Here is a 15,568-nt window from a genome sequence, read left to right on the forward strand (position 1 = left end):
CCTGATGCTCTCCTTCATCCCTTTCTTCTGAAGTTTCCCCACCCACCCCTTGTATACAAAAGCCACAGCAAAATTAATAATAAACCATTGGTCAGGTTCTTTTATGAAAGATCCTCTGCTGAAAGTCAGTTCTAATTTAAAAAGGAACAGAAATATAGGAAAGGAAGAAGAAATGGGAAGGGAGAACCCTCAGCAGGAAGATAGTGGAGGAAAGGGACGTCAAGCCTAGGAGGCTCTAGCTACTTGTCTGTGTCCATTCTAAGCTGCAATGGGGGTTAAGAATACTCTACAGGTGATGGAACCATGAGTCCAATGTCTCTGCAGCCCACAGCAGGCTAGGAAACCGAGTCCTGCCCACGAGCACTATCCCAGCATATCTGGAGCAGATTCAGAATCACATGTCTCCAGAGAGCCCTGATGTTTATGGGATGGGCAAACGTGATTACCTGGTGGATGCCGCCAAACAGATCCACCTGGCACTTGAGCGGGACGTGAGTGAAGACTATGAGGCAGCCTTCAACCATTATAAAAATGGGGTCGATGTACTACTCAATGGAGTACAAGGTACCGGGGCTGGGTGTGGGGAGTTGGAGACTATGGGAGTGGGGCAAGGGGCAACTTGAGACAGAAAAAAGAACTCTGTGAATTGTCTAGTAAAAGGGAATATGTTTTACATTTAATTTACATGTATATGTAAATCTAATTTACGTTGTTAATTATTATAAATAATTATAAATGGATATGAAACTATTTCATGGTTACAAAGTACTTTCCGATAAAAAGCAGCATTATCTTAAAACACCATTTAATTTGCTTTTTAAAACTTCATAAGTATCTATTTTCTTTACTGGCTTTTTTCTCCTTCAACTGAAATGAAAAACCAAATGCATTCCTTGTAACAAATATGCATAATCAAACAAAATGAACTCCTGCATTGGCCTTTCCCAAAACTACAAATCTCATTTTGCATCTCTAGTTCATCCATCTAGAAGTAAATATCTTGCTTCTTCATTTTTCTTCGGAACTGTTGTTGGCCATTGCATTGGTTATAATTTTTAACCAAAGTTATCTTCACACATACATATACACACATGTATATGTACATTCATACACATGATTCTTGTGACAACATATGTGTATGTGCACACATGTGTTGTGTATATGGACACACCAGCATATAAAAATGTGTGTGCACGTGTGTACATGAGTGCACACACATGTGTGTGTTTTCCTCCCAGTTCTGCTCATTTTACTCGTATCACTTCATACAAATATTCCTAGGTTTCTCTGAAATCAACCCTTTCATCATTTTCTATGGCATAAAAGCATGCTATTTCATTTTGTCACTAGACAAAAATTTGTCGTCATTCCCCAATTGATTGGCATCTCTTTAATTTCTGTTTCTTTGCCACTACAAAAGGAGTGCCATGAATATTTTTGTACCTATGGATCCTTTTCTCTTAGTAGCATCACTAAGTCAAAGAATACACAACATTTTAGTGATTTAGGGAGCAAAAGTGCTTTCCAGAATGGCTATACTAATTTGCAGTTCCACCAATAGTAAGTATATTAATGTTCAAAACAGGTATTAGTATCTTCTTTTTATAGATGAGAAATTTGAGAGTTAGAGGAGATAAGTCACTAGCTCAAGCCACTCATCCATTCACTAATGGCAGAACCAGGAAAGACTTCAATCCAGGTTTATTGACTTCTAGTTTCCTCATTCCACTACAAAGTGGTGTTTGAAGGGAACAAGATTAAAGGTTAACTGAACAAATTCATTTCTGGGAGAAAGCAACCTTCTGACCATTCTCAATAGAAAACTGACATGAAGGCAAAGTTTTCTTTTCCCCCCTTTGCATAAGAGCTATTTGAAAAGAAGAACTTAGAAATACTTTGAGTTAATTTTCTTTATTAGAGTAACCTTTAGCCCAGCACTCCAAGTTCTGGGCTTATATAGACTGGGTTTAATCCTCAACCTCCCAAATCTTTCTGGTTCATTTTGCTTTCACTCAGAGCTGCTTCTGGGAAATCTTGTATAGTTTATGTCTAAGTCTTAGATGTGGATAAAAGAATCCCTAGTTCTGTCCAAACACTCAAAGTAACAATGTATATTCTCCAGACTCATAGCATACCTTATAATTTGGATTCCCCTGGGAAAAGGCATGAAATTAGATTTTTCCAAGAAAAATTCCATTGACATTTCAATGAGTTCCACTTTCACTCTACAGTTCCAAATAAATAATCGGCTTTAAGATCCTATCCTGAGGAAAATATACTTAGGCTCCCTAAATGCATAACCCCTGACACTTGAATGAATCTCACTCTTACTCCCAAAGATCCATATAAATATACCCTACAGACTCCAAAGAAGAAAAACAAACTTGGTTTTGCTAAAGAAGATAAGTCACTTGCCCTGTCATTTTTATCTACTAAATGGTAAAACCAGGAAAGACTTTAAGCCAAGTTTTCTGATTCCTAGTTTCCTCATTCCATTATGGAATGGTGTTTGAAGGGGAATGAGATTCCCTTCCCATTAGTTTTATTGTCAAATAATTCAGTATCATAAGGGAAAACAAGTGCAGATTTTTTTAACTTTCTCATATTGGGATCCAGGTACACAGAAGCCAGGGTCTTAAGGCTTAGAAACTCTTGATAGTCTCCTACTACCCAAGTTAATGCTCTCTTTGGAGCTGAGCTTTGGTTGGAGAATAAGGAATGGGGATTAGGCAGAGTACATTGGTAAATATTAAACAACTGACTCTCCAAAAAAAAAAAAAAAGTATGCCTGATGTATTTTAAAGTTTAATTTACATTACTGACATTTTCTTTATTACTTTCTTAAGTCTAGACAATCAGCAAAACCTATATCTGTACCATTTCCCTGATTTCCACGGTATAAATGATCACATTGAACATTTAATAATCTGTTCTAATGAAACCCTGATCAAGCTGAATCTAGCACTCTCAGATCTCTAGTCTCAGAAAATGGGCCAATTCTGTCATGAAGATTTCTTTTTATAGGTTTAGAACAAAGGGGTTTCTCTATTCACCAAATGAAATATAATTAAAATCCCAAACAAAGATGCACTTCTCCATAAACTCATCAAATTAATCAGAGGACTCAACTAATCATTCTTTCCCACACTTCTCTCTACTCTCCAATTAATTGCTTTAGTTACATTTTTTTCCCTTTCTTGCTGGTGAGTGTCCCTCACCCTTCCCAGCTTTTCTAATGACGAGGAGTTTAGAAGCCAGCATGTAGAATTAATTTCTCCCCATCTTCAGTATAAATCTTTTAGATCCTAGATGTGAAATATGGAGAGCAGTGACAACAATGAAGTCAAGACATCGTAGAATGTCCCACAGTATCCTTCCTCCCCATCCTCCCCAGTTCCCTGGTGTTTTAGAGTTCAGGCCTGGTTGGGGGGGGGGGGTAATTTCCATCCTGAGGGTTGAGCATCCAGGGGATAATCCATGGCTTTCTGTCAGTTGATCCCAACAAAGAGCGGCGAGAGGCTGTGAAAAGGAAGATCACCAAGTACTTGAGGAGGGCTGAAGAGATCTTCAATTGCCACCTACAAAGGACGCTGGGAAATGGGACCAGCCCTGGTACGGTAAGGAAATGAGCTGTCTCTTTAAACAATGACCTTATGTTGCATGAAACGGCAATAACAGTTTGCAAAGTACGTTCCATATATTATATCATTTGATCCTTACAGCAACCCTGAGATATGTTCTAGTGTTATTCTCATTTTACAGATAAGTACACATAGCTACTAAGTATCATGAATAAGATGGGAACTGAACTCTTTCAATCTCTAAGCATCATAAGTACAGATAAGTACACATAGTTACTAAGTATCATGAGTAAAATTCAGCTCTTTCCGACTAAGTATCATAAATATAAGTATACATACTTACTATGTGTCACGAGTAAGATTAGAATTCAGCTTTCAGACTCCAAGTATCATAAGTACAAATAAGTATACATAGCTACTAAGTATCATGAGTAACATTAGAACTCAGCTCTTTCAGACTCTATCATAAGTACAGATAAATATTTATAACTACTAAGTATCATAAGTAAGATTAGAATTTAGCTTTTCTAGACTAAGTATCATAACTTATTGGTTATATTGGATGTATATATAGTGGGTCCCAGTAAACAATGACAAAATTCTCATAGTTGCTTAGAAGAATTAAAAATCAAACCAGAGACCTTCACATTGGCAATGATAGCATCGTATATTGGTTAGAGTCCTGGCTCTGGAGTCAGGGGGACTTGAATTCAAATCAGAAGTACACGTAACTACTAAGTATCATGAGTAACATTAGAACTCAGCTCTTTTAGACTATAATAAATATAACTACACATAGCTACTAAATGTCATGAGTAACATTAGAACTCAGCTCCTTTAGACTAATGTTACTCATGATATTTAGTTCCAATATAACCCAATAATGTCAAAGTCATGACATTAAAACCAATTGTCCATTTTGGGGGTTTCACTTAACTTCTCTTTACTCAAAACTCATATCCCAGGAATCCAGGAAAATGTATGTATAGTGGGTCCCAGTAAACAATGATAAAATTCTCATAGTTGCTTAGAAGAATGTTTGATTAAAAATAAAACCAGAGACCTTCACGTAGGCAATGATAGCATTGTATAATGGATAGAGTCCTGGCTCTGGAGTCAGGGAGACTTGAATTCAAATCAGGCCTCAGATACTTCCTAACTGTGTGACCCTGGGCAAGTCACTTAATCCTGTTTGCCTCAGTTTCCTAATCTATAAAATGAGCTAGAGAAGGAAAAAGCAAACCCCTCCAGTATTTTTGACAAAAAAACCCCAAATGAGATCATGAAGAGTCAGCCAGAACTGAAAGGATTGAAAAACATGAGTAAATTCCTAAAGGTGCTTGTAGATCTGAAAGTAAGGGCTCCTTTGATGGAAGTTGAAAGAGCTTGGGATCTGGAGGTCAAAGGACCTTTCTCTGTTACATGTTTGATCTTGCTCTGGGCTTGTTTCCCACTTATAAAATGTAAAATTCTGTGGTCTGTGGTCCTCTGCTAGTTGGAAGAGTGAAGGTTGAAGTTCTCTCCAGCTTTTTCCTCTTCTTTATTGTGCTTCCCCAATGAATCTTTTAGACTAAGAGCTGGAGGAAACCTCAAAGATCCTCTATTCTAAAAACCCTGTCCCCAATTAATACATGTCAGAAAACTACATCTTAGTTTCATTTTTTTTTTCAGGCAAAGTAAGAACAAACTTCAGCAATTAGCCAATATTTTGGTGTCATTTTCCCTGGTGAAATGCGAAGATTTCTTCCTTCCTTGGGATCCCCATGTTTTTTTTTTTTTTTTCCTATTTCCACCCCAACTCATTTCAAGCATTGCCTCTAGAGCATGTCATTCATTTTCTACAGTATCTCACTGACAAAGGGAGAGAGACATAGCCACATCAACACACTACCACCTAAGGGCCTGACCAGCTTTAAAAACTGGAAGCCTGCTAATAGCAAAGAGGCAAGAAAGCATTTTGAGTCAAGACACACCCCACCCCTCCTTTCTCCATCTCAGCAAAATGAAGGGCTCAGAGACTTAAGAGAGACAGATATATGGACATTAGGCAGACATGCAGTCTCTGCTCTGTTGGCTTCCTTTAAAGTCTCAGCTAAAATTCTGCTTTGCATGCAAGAGGCCTTGCCAGAGTCTTCCTAATGCCAGTGCTTTTCCTCTGGCCTCCAATTTACCCCATATATTGCTTGTGTATACACATAGCATGTGGTCTCTTTCATTAGACTATGGTCTCCTTGAGGGCAGGGACTATTTTTGCTTTCTTTGTGTCCCCAAGGCTCAGCAGAGAGTCAAGTGAATAATAAGCGCTTATGGATGGACTGACTGATGCTCTTATATGGTAATTCCTATATGAGTATTTCAGTTGGAAGCTTTCAGTTCTCAGGCTAAGGGACCTCAAAAGCCACCTGCTCCATATTCTTCCTTTTAGAGCTGAGAAAACTGAGGCCTAGTGAAGTTAAATTACTTGTCCAAGGTTACCCAAATCCATCTAATTCCAGATCCAATATTCTTTCCATTGTGCCATTCAGCCTCTAGGACCAACCCACCAGGTAACGAAACAAATGCCTTATTTTTTTCCATCCATTATATATTTATTGCGTTCCTACTAAGTGCAAAATACTATGCTAGACTCTGAAACAGCTCCCAGAGTAGGTGTGTATGGGTGGGGAGCCGTACTTCAAAAACAATCTTTGAAATCTTTAATATCCCTCTGTCTCTAATTTAAATTCAATTAAAGGCATTTATTAAGTACCTGCTATATACAAGGCACATGCTGGGCTCTGAAACAGTCTCCAGAGTAAGTGGGCTTAGATGGGAAGTCATACTTCCCTGATATGACAGTCTCTGAAGTCTCTTATCCCCCTCAGCCTCCAACTTTTATTAAGTTAATAGTAACACTCAATATTTATTAAGTGCCTACTACATGCAAGACACTGTGCTGGACACTGTGTATACAAAGAACTTATGATGTCTTCCTGGAAGGATGGCACATATGCTCAGAAATAAATGCAAAGGAATTTGAAGGTGAGTGGGTAGAAAGGTCTGACAAATGGGGAAAGTGGGTAGGTCCTCACGTAGGAAGTGGAATCTGAGTTCATCCTGGAAGGGAAGAAAGGATTCCAAAAGGCAGAGGCGAGAAATGAAGGGCATTCCAGGCATGGGAGACAGTCTGAACAAAGGCCCAGAAGTGGGAGATGGATATCATAAATGGGCAACAACAAGAAAGCTAGCTGACTGGTGAGGGCGAGTAACACAGAAAATGTCTGAAAAGATGGGCTGGAGACAAACAGAAGAATCTGTAGTTTGTAAGGCAATGTGGAGATACCAAAGCATCTTGAGCAGAGGAGCAACCACACATGATGGAGAAGGATCACTACATGGAACTAGATCATGGGAAGCTCCCTGAGGATACAGAAGTATTACTGTTACGTAGGTTCAGGGTCTCATGTCTTCCCCATATCTCATTTTTCCACATAGGGCTTCAGCAGCCTGAGGCTCCGGCCCATCCGTACTTTGAGCTCCGCAGTGGAGAACCTGAGGTCTTGTAAGGTAGTGGGAGTCATTGAAAAGGTAAGTGAAGGTGGGGAAGGGGCAATGGAAAGAAGATGATTCTTTGGTTAAAAGCAGTTTCTCATCCCTAGGGGGAGACCAGATTATGGTCACCCTAAGAAGAGAGAATAGATGGAAGCTAGACTTCCTTTCAGACCTTCCAGGAGGTCCTATCTCAAAGAGACACTTTTTTTTTCAGACTCTCATATAATTCAAAGAAGGAAGAACATTAGAGTAGCCAACAGTCAGACAATGGCAGCTCCACAGCCCTTGGTTTCAGATACACAGAGCAACGTGCTCCCACTGAGAAGTCAAGCAGAAACTAGAGAAAATTCTGTTTATACCTAGGAAATGCTGCCAATTTTCACTTCAGTGAGCTTCAGGCTGGCTTCCTCTCGCTTCCCACAGTCACCCATCACCTCCCCCAGGGGCTTGGCTGAGAAGTCCTAGCCAAGAAGAAGGCAGGAGGTTGTATGGCCTGAGGATGCTCTCCCCTCTGGAGAGAACAGAGTTGGTTCCCCACTACCTAGCTGTGGATTGTTCGGATCCTTAGCTGTTCTCTACCTCTCCTCTCCCACTGCCCACCTTTTGACCATTTTCTCTCTAGGGATTGGGCAGGGAGAGAGCAGGAGATGGAATTCCAAACACTCCCTTTGGCTACTTGTTAGAATTGGTTGGGGAGGAGGAAGATAAAACTCCCAGTTCAGAGGAAATTGTTGGATCATCCATAAATTAAATTCCTCCATGTTTTTTTTCCCTGTATCCTGATACCATGGATAAGTAGAGACTTAGCTATCCTATCAAAAGTCCAAAGTACAGTGTAGACTTCCAAGCAGAGGAACACAGCGTACTATCCTTTATATATAACCATTGGAACACAGTGTTCCTTTACATACAAGATGTCCTAGGGAAAACAACTTGGTATAGTAGAAAGAAGACTAGATGATGGGAAAGAGGGGAAAGGAGTTAGGAAACTTGGAATACAACCCTGGCTCTGTCATTAACAAGCTTTGTGACCTTGAAGAAATCATCTCATTCTTCTGGTCTTGGTTTTAGCGGACTGTAGGCTTGACGTGAGTCAGAAGTATATAATGGTAGCCAAAAAAAAAAAATCAAATGTGAACTTGGGCTACATTGAGAGGATTCCAAAGATTAGGAAATGATGGTCCCATTGTATTCTGTCATAGTCATAGCACATTTGGAATATCATGTTTTGTTCTGGACACTACAGTTTATGAAGGATATTGATAAAGCTGGAGAGCATCCAGAGGAAGACAACCAGGATAGTGAAAGGGCTTGAGTTCATGCCAGATGAGGATTGGTTAAAACAATGGAGCATGTTTCGACTAGAAAAGAGAAGACAAGGAACATGACAGCTATGTTTAAGTATGTTAGGAGGAAGAGGGATTAGATTTGTTCTGTTTTGGTCCCAGAGGGCAAAACCAGGAGAAAGGGGTGAAAATTGAGGGCAGATTTAAGCTTGACTTCAGGAAGAACTTCCTAGCAATTAGAGCTGTCTCAATGTGGAATAAGTTGCTTCCAGAGATGGGATTCTTCTCCTTGAAAATCTCCAGGCAAAAACTGGATTAACTGCCTATGAAATATGTTACATGTAGATTCCTTTCAGGTTGAACCAGATGACTGCTGAAATCCTTTTTCACCTTTAAAATCTATGATTCTGTGACTCAATTCTTCCATCTGTCTAATGAAGGGATTGGCTTAGTTAATGGATTTCTGAGATTACTTCCAGTTCTAACAGTTTACAATTCTCTACAAACTCACCATCAGTAAAAATGTTTTTGCTTTTTGTAGTTGTTATGTTGTTTTGTTTTGCTTTTTTTTTTTCGACAAGGTTACTAGATCAGGAAAATGATATACACATGATATGCTAGAATTTAGTATTTGATTTCTTGTGAGATACTTGTTGACAAGATGGAAACATTTGGATTAAATAATAGTTCAAGTAAGTGGAGTTAGAACTGATGGAATGACCATGTCCAAAGAATCATTAATGAACTGATGTCAAGTAGAATGGTGGTCTTCAGGGCAGTGTTCCTGGGATCTGACCTTAGCCTTGGTCCATTCAACATTTTAATTAATAATTTATGTGGAAGCCTATGCTCATCACATTTGCAAATGACAACTAAGAGGTTAACGCAAAGACAATGTGACCACCTTTGGAACAATGGAAGACTGCCTGGTGATGCTCACAAAGGCTGGGAATACCTCAAGGTTACTGCTGATCAAGGCAGGTAGTTTGGAATACTCGCTCATGGAAATCCTCACCCACATGTAATCTGGAGGAGGAGGATGGTAGTTGGCAATTTGTGGACCAGAATATCTAGAATTCTTTTATTTGTGTTTCTAGTATTAACCATGTGCCTATGCCATAGTAACTCAATAAGTGCTCTATCTATTCCTCTACCTATCTATCTACTATCTATCTACCTCTCTATATTAACACATCTTTTAAAATATCTACCTATTTACCTATTTTTCTAATTTTCTACCTAGTATTATCTATGATAATGATAAGGGACAGGAAATCATCATCAATGGAAGGAAGGGGGGATTTCTCATGTGAACACCTGTGAAGAATCCAGAAAAGATAAACACAATAATACTCCTCTCTATCCCAGGTCTAAGATGGTTTGGAAATGTATACTACTATTTCTTTGGGTTCTTGATTTACTTTAAGTTACTAATCTCTTTGCTTAAAACTATTTCTACTTATCAACTACAGCTGGCTTAAAACTATTAATAAGATGCTTTAAAGTGTTTATGATTTCCATTTGGAATTTCCACCTCTGCCATCTCCCCAAACCTCATGTTGAGGTGGGCTATGTGGCTACTTTCTACCTGAACTCATACTTTCCTTCAAACCTCACTCTCCAGTGACATCATTAACCACAAAAAGGTTAAAAGGCAAGTTTTCTTTAGGTAAAGAAGGAAATAAACAATAGCAATGAAAGAACAGATAGCATATAGGAAAGGGTAAAGTTTATGAATCCATGTGGACTGCAATGAGTACTATTACTACTTACAGCAGAAATTGCTTTTTATTGATTTAAGATCATTCACCTTGGGGAAGATGGTAAGACAAAAACTTTGGGGAATTGATTAAGTAATGGAAATTGCTTCTTTTCCTGGCTTGGAGTCAAAGAAGAAAACTGTCTCTGAGAGATCGCTTCAATCATATTACTAGCCATAGTTTGCATCAGTCCAGTAATTTATTCATTGGCTACAGCAGAAGCAAAAGAAACAGTGGTCATGGGTCTTAGTCTCCCTCCAGAGAGAAAGAAAAGGGCAGCACAAATCTGGGAATCCAGCCCAGAATTTGACCCTGGAATGACTACATGATCCAAAGATGGAAAACAAACTCCTGAAATCTCACTGTCAACTAAGCTCTCCCACAATTTTTCTTCCAGAAATCTTCAAATAGCTCTTCTTAGAAATCCCACTTCCATAGTTAATGAAGATTTATTAAGCACTTACTATATACTATATAGCAGTTTTCTTACCTAGCCTTAATCACCAAATGGACTGTTGTCTTAATCAAACTGAAACCTGATAAAGACCTTAGCTTAAAAAAAGGCCACCATCTCCAGTTATCTTGATTTATATCTGGCCATCAATGGCTCTGGAGGAGAAAGTGAGGCTAGTGACTGCACAGCCCTCCCTCACTTCAATCCAACTAACTTGTAGGTCATGACATCATCTCCCTGATGTCATGGAACCCTTGGAGAAGAAGGACAAAAAAACAAACAATAACAATTATATACTAGGTACTGTGCTAGGTGCTAGGTAAGTTGACTTACAAAGAAAAGCAAAACATATTTATTATCTTTGAGGAGCCCACAATCTAATCAGGAGACTTGTAAATAACCAGGCATATGTAAGACATATTTTATATATCTTCTTTTTAGAAGATGAAAGATTATTATCTCAACAGTAAGGGAGACAGAGGAAAACTTCCTGAAGAAGGTGGAGTTTAAGCTGAAGGGAAAGCATAAGGTAAAGGTGAGGAGGGAGAGCATTTCAGGCGTGGGGAATAGCCAGTTCAAAAGCATAGAATGTCACCTGTAGGAGGAACAATGAAAAGAAGTCCTGTATGGCTGGGTGAGTGCATGGATATTGGCACTAAGTAGCTAGGCTAGAAGAGTAGGTCAGGTTGTGGAGGCTTTAACAGTCAAATGGAGGATTGTATATTTGATCCTGGAGACATTAGGAGCTGCTGGATTTTATTGAGTAGGAGGTTGTTAGCTGAGTGAAAGATAGATTGGAATAGGGAAAGACATGAGAAAAGCTTCTGTCTAGGTGAGAGATAATGAAGTCCTGCACCAGGATACTAGTTGTGTGACTGGAAGGAAGGCAATATATAAGGGAGGTTATGTGGTGAATATTGTTATTGGTCATGGGGTTATTATAAAGATAGAGCCCCAAAGAATTGACAACAGATTGGATATGTGGGATGAGTGTAAGTGAGGAGTTTAGGATAACAGAGACCATAAACCTGGAAGATTAGAAGATGGTGGTGTCCTCAACAAGAAAAGGGAAATTCAGAAAAGGAAAGTTTAAAAGGTGAAGTAGGGGAGATAATGAGTTCTGTTTTAGATATGTGAAGATATCTATGAACATCCAATTAGAGTTACCCAAAAGGAATTTATTGATGAAAAAGTAATCCTCAGGAGAATAGGCTTGAATATGTAGATTAGGGAATCATCTACATACAGATGATAATTGAACTCATTGGAGGAGATGAGATGATGGAGAAAAGATCAAAGGAGAAAAAAGGGCTTTGTGATAGATACATTCATGATTAGCAAGAGTGACTTGGACTGAAGATCCAGCAAAGAAAATTCAGAAGGAGCACTTATAGAGGTAGAACTAGGAGAGGGCTATTTCTTGAAAACCTAGAAAGGAGAATGTATCCAGTTGAAGAGAGTAATCAACTGTCAAAGGCTACAGAGAGGTCCAGGGAGATCTGACTGAAAAAGACAAAACAAAAAAAATTAGATTTGGCCATTTTAAGAGATCACTGTAAATTTGGAGCCAGCAGTGTGTTGAATGATAAGGTTGAAAGCCAGATTAAAAAGTGAGAGGAGAGGAAGTAAAGGCATCAATTGTAGATAACTTTCTCATGAAGTTAAAATATGAAAGGGAAAAGAGATATCAGACAATAGCTAACAGGGATAGTTGGATCAAATGAGAGTATTTGAAGGATGGGAAATTTTTGGCATATTTGTGGGAAGCAGGGAAGCAACAGTAGATAGGAAGATGTGGAGGAGGAAGCAGGGATAATAGTGAGAAAAATTTTCTAGGGAACATGGGATAGGATAAAAAACAGGATAAATGACAAGTGGAGGGAGAAAAGTCACCAGTCTGAGTACTATGAGACAAGGAATAAGGAACAAGAAAAAACTAAACCTCTGGAAATTGTCTCCATTTTTTCATCAAATTATGAGGCAAAGTCCTCAGCCAAGGGAAAGGGTAGCATGAAAGATTTGAAGATGGATAGATAAAAGGTTTGTGATAGCTGCTTTGGTGAATTACAGAGCAAATAGATTAAGGAGGTGTAAAACGATTGCTTTGCTTCAATAGTAACCCAGTTGAAATTATATAACATAAATTTGTAGTAGACTCAGTCTAGTCTCCATGATTTTTCTCCAGCAGAATATGAATAGGACTGAAGACAGTAGTTGTTGGGAGTAATCTAAGACTGGGATTTGGCAATGATCATCAAGAAGACAAGGGAGTAAGGGATTCACAAAAATAGGATATATAGTTCACCAAGGAGTCAAGACAGGAAAGAGTAAAATGTAATCAAAGTAGGGGGAGATAGTCTGAAAAAGGACATAGGAGTAGAGGGAATGGGGGGGGTCATAATGAGCATGAAAAACAAGGTTAGGGATCATAAGGCAGAGGGAAATATATAATCATAACAAATTTTGATGAGCTGAAGGAACTTCTAAATTCATGACCATGGACACAGAACACTTGTGGGTGATGGCAAGATCCAAGGTATTTTGTGTGTTGATATTTTATATATAAATATATATATGTATATATATATATATATATATACATAAAGAGAGAGAGAGAGAAAGAGAGAGAGAGAGAGAGAGAGACTTGAGAAATTAAGAGGTGTTTGAGGGAGCATCAATATGTGAGCTGAAATCCCCTAGTTTGAGGGCAGGAGATGAAGTGGAGAGACTGTGAAATAGGTCACTGAGGAAGGAAGTGAGGAGGGGGAAATAGCAAGTACCTATAAAAACATGTATAGGATAAATATAGGGTTAATAAACACAAATACCTACAAAGAGGTTAAATTCAAGGTAGTTTGGGGAGGAAGACACTAGAAACTGGGGGAGACGGAATCAAGAAAATTAGGTGGAACATATTTCCAGCCTCTCTCTCAATGCTACTGTATAATATTAAGCCATGAGATGGTCAGGTTTGAGCTCTTTATTGTTTAGTTGTTTGTCTTGTCCAATTCTTTGTGATCCCATTTGGGGTTTTCTTGGCAAAGATACTAGAGTAATCTGCCATTTCCTTCTCCAGCTCATTTCACAGATGAGGAAACTGAGGCAAATTAGATTATGTGACTTATCTAAGGTCACACAGCTAGTAAGTATCTCAGGCTAGATTTGAAGCCAGGAAGATGAATCTCCCTGATTCCAAGGCCAGTTCTCTAACTACTGCATCACCTAGTTGTACAGCAAGGTATCTCAGCTTCTTCCCAAGGGGTTGGTGGCCTGGGAGTAATACCCTACAAGAAGATAAAATCTTTTCAAGCAACTTGTCAATAAGCACAACTTTTTTCTTTTAAAAAATAAGTTTTTATTGATATCTTTTGTTTTTGTACATCACCCCAGTTTTCTCCTCTCCCTCCCCTCTCTCAGAGAGCCATCCCACATAATAAATGAGATTTTTAAGAAAAAATTTAAAAAGAGGGAAAAAATCTTCACAACTGATTAGCACATCAAAATTGCCTGAAAATATGTGCAATGCACCAGACCCATAGGCCTGCCACTTCTGCAAAGAGACAAGTAGGAGGTCTTCTCATAACACTTCTTTCAAACCACACTTTCAACAAGGATTTATTAAATACCCGTCATGTGCCAGGTACTCTATTGGGTGCTGGAGATAGAAAAAAATAAAATAATACACACATATATGTATGTTTATCCATACATGCGTACATATATATGCTATGTGTACCCATGTATATATAATATAAAATATATTATATAAATAACAATATATGTATATGTGTATATACAAAATAAAGAAAAAACTACAGATAAATACAAATTTGGGAGAGAAGTCATTAGGAGTTGGGAAAATGAACAAAGGCTCTTCTATAAAGCATCAGTGTCTTAGGCAGCCATCTTTTCTCTTCTCCCACCACAGGCAGGCAGGCAGGATACAAGCAAACCAGTTGCTTGCCGTCACACAGTTGTCATTTATTTTTTTTCTCCCTCCAAAGAATTCTCTGTTCTGTTTCTTCCCCCACACTTTCATTCTCTTCACTCCTCAAACAGGAGCAACAACAACTTTTTTCCCAAATTAGGAGAGGTACTGAGTGCCATTGTTCTCTTGAGCAACAGGTTGAGAATCTTTGACTGGGAGCCAAGAGGCCTGCCTTCTAACTGTGCAAGTCATTCACATAGAGCTACTACACAGAAACTGAGGTAGAACAAATTCAACCAAAAGGCCTTGTCTTCTGGACAGTAATGACCTCCCATTTATGGAGACTGTAGGCTTTTTTGTCTGCCACAGAGACATTTAAAGCACATCTTTTGAAAGTTCAACCTCAAGACAGCTTTTTTATAAAGGTCTTTGTTTTGACCTTTAGAATGGAGGAGATGGGGACAAGGATAGATAGAGGACTATAGATATACGTGTGTGTGTGTGTGTGTATGTGTAATATGTACTTTGTGTGTATATATGCAGAAATATATGCAGAAAAATAGATATATACCCAATGTTTAAAAAGTTTTAATGGTCTTTTTTAGAATAGAGAAAATTGCTCAAAAGATATAAAAAAGTGTTAATCTGAAATGACAGAGGGATTTTCCGCATCAGGGAGTTACCCACACCAATAAAATTTGAAAATAATAGTAATATTAGCTTTTATGTAATGCTTATTGTGTGCTAGGTGGGCAGCTGGAGAAGGAAATGGCAAACCACTCCAGCATCTCTGCCAAGAAAATCCCAAATGGGATCACGATGAGTCAGATGCAACTGATACCAGTGAACAACAGAACGTGCCAGACATTGTGCTAAGTACTTTCCTAACACTATTTTGGGGGAACAAGGCAACTGAAGTTAAGTAACTTGCCCAGGGTCACACAGTTAGTATTAAGTATTTGGGAATGGATTTGAATTCAGGGCCAGTGTTCTATCTACTGTGCCACATAGCTCACCTATATACATAT

The 15,568-nt window shown here is 38.6% G+C and overlaps 1 protein-coding gene across 1 annotated transcript in view; it reads left to right on the top strand.

Annotated features, from left to right (window-relative positions):
- Nucleotides 1-302: 302 nt before the first annotated feature.
- RPS6KL1 (ribosomal protein S6 kinase like 1) overlaps nucleotides 303-15,568 on the top strand; it is a gene marked incomplete at its 5' end in the record, with an annotated part of 35,331 nt that continues 20,065 nt past the window's right edge. Inside the window, 3 exons of the mRNA XM_003756245.4 lie at nucleotides 303-564; nucleotides 3,493-3,617; nucleotides 7,056-7,148. Coding sequence (XP_003756293.4) covers nucleotides 303-564; nucleotides 3,493-3,617; nucleotides 7,056-7,148 — 480 coding nt within the window. The remainder of the gene's footprint in view (nucleotides 565-3,492; nucleotides 3,618-7,055; nucleotides 7,149-15,568) is intronic.

The sequence above is a fragment of the Sarcophilus harrisii genome, chromosome 2, assembly GCF_902635505.1.
Source record: "Sarcophilus harrisii chromosome 2, mSarHar1.11, whole genome shotgun sequence".
Taxonomy (NCBI): Eukaryota; Metazoa; Chordata; class Mammalia; order Dasyuromorphia; family Dasyuridae; genus Sarcophilus; species Sarcophilus harrisii.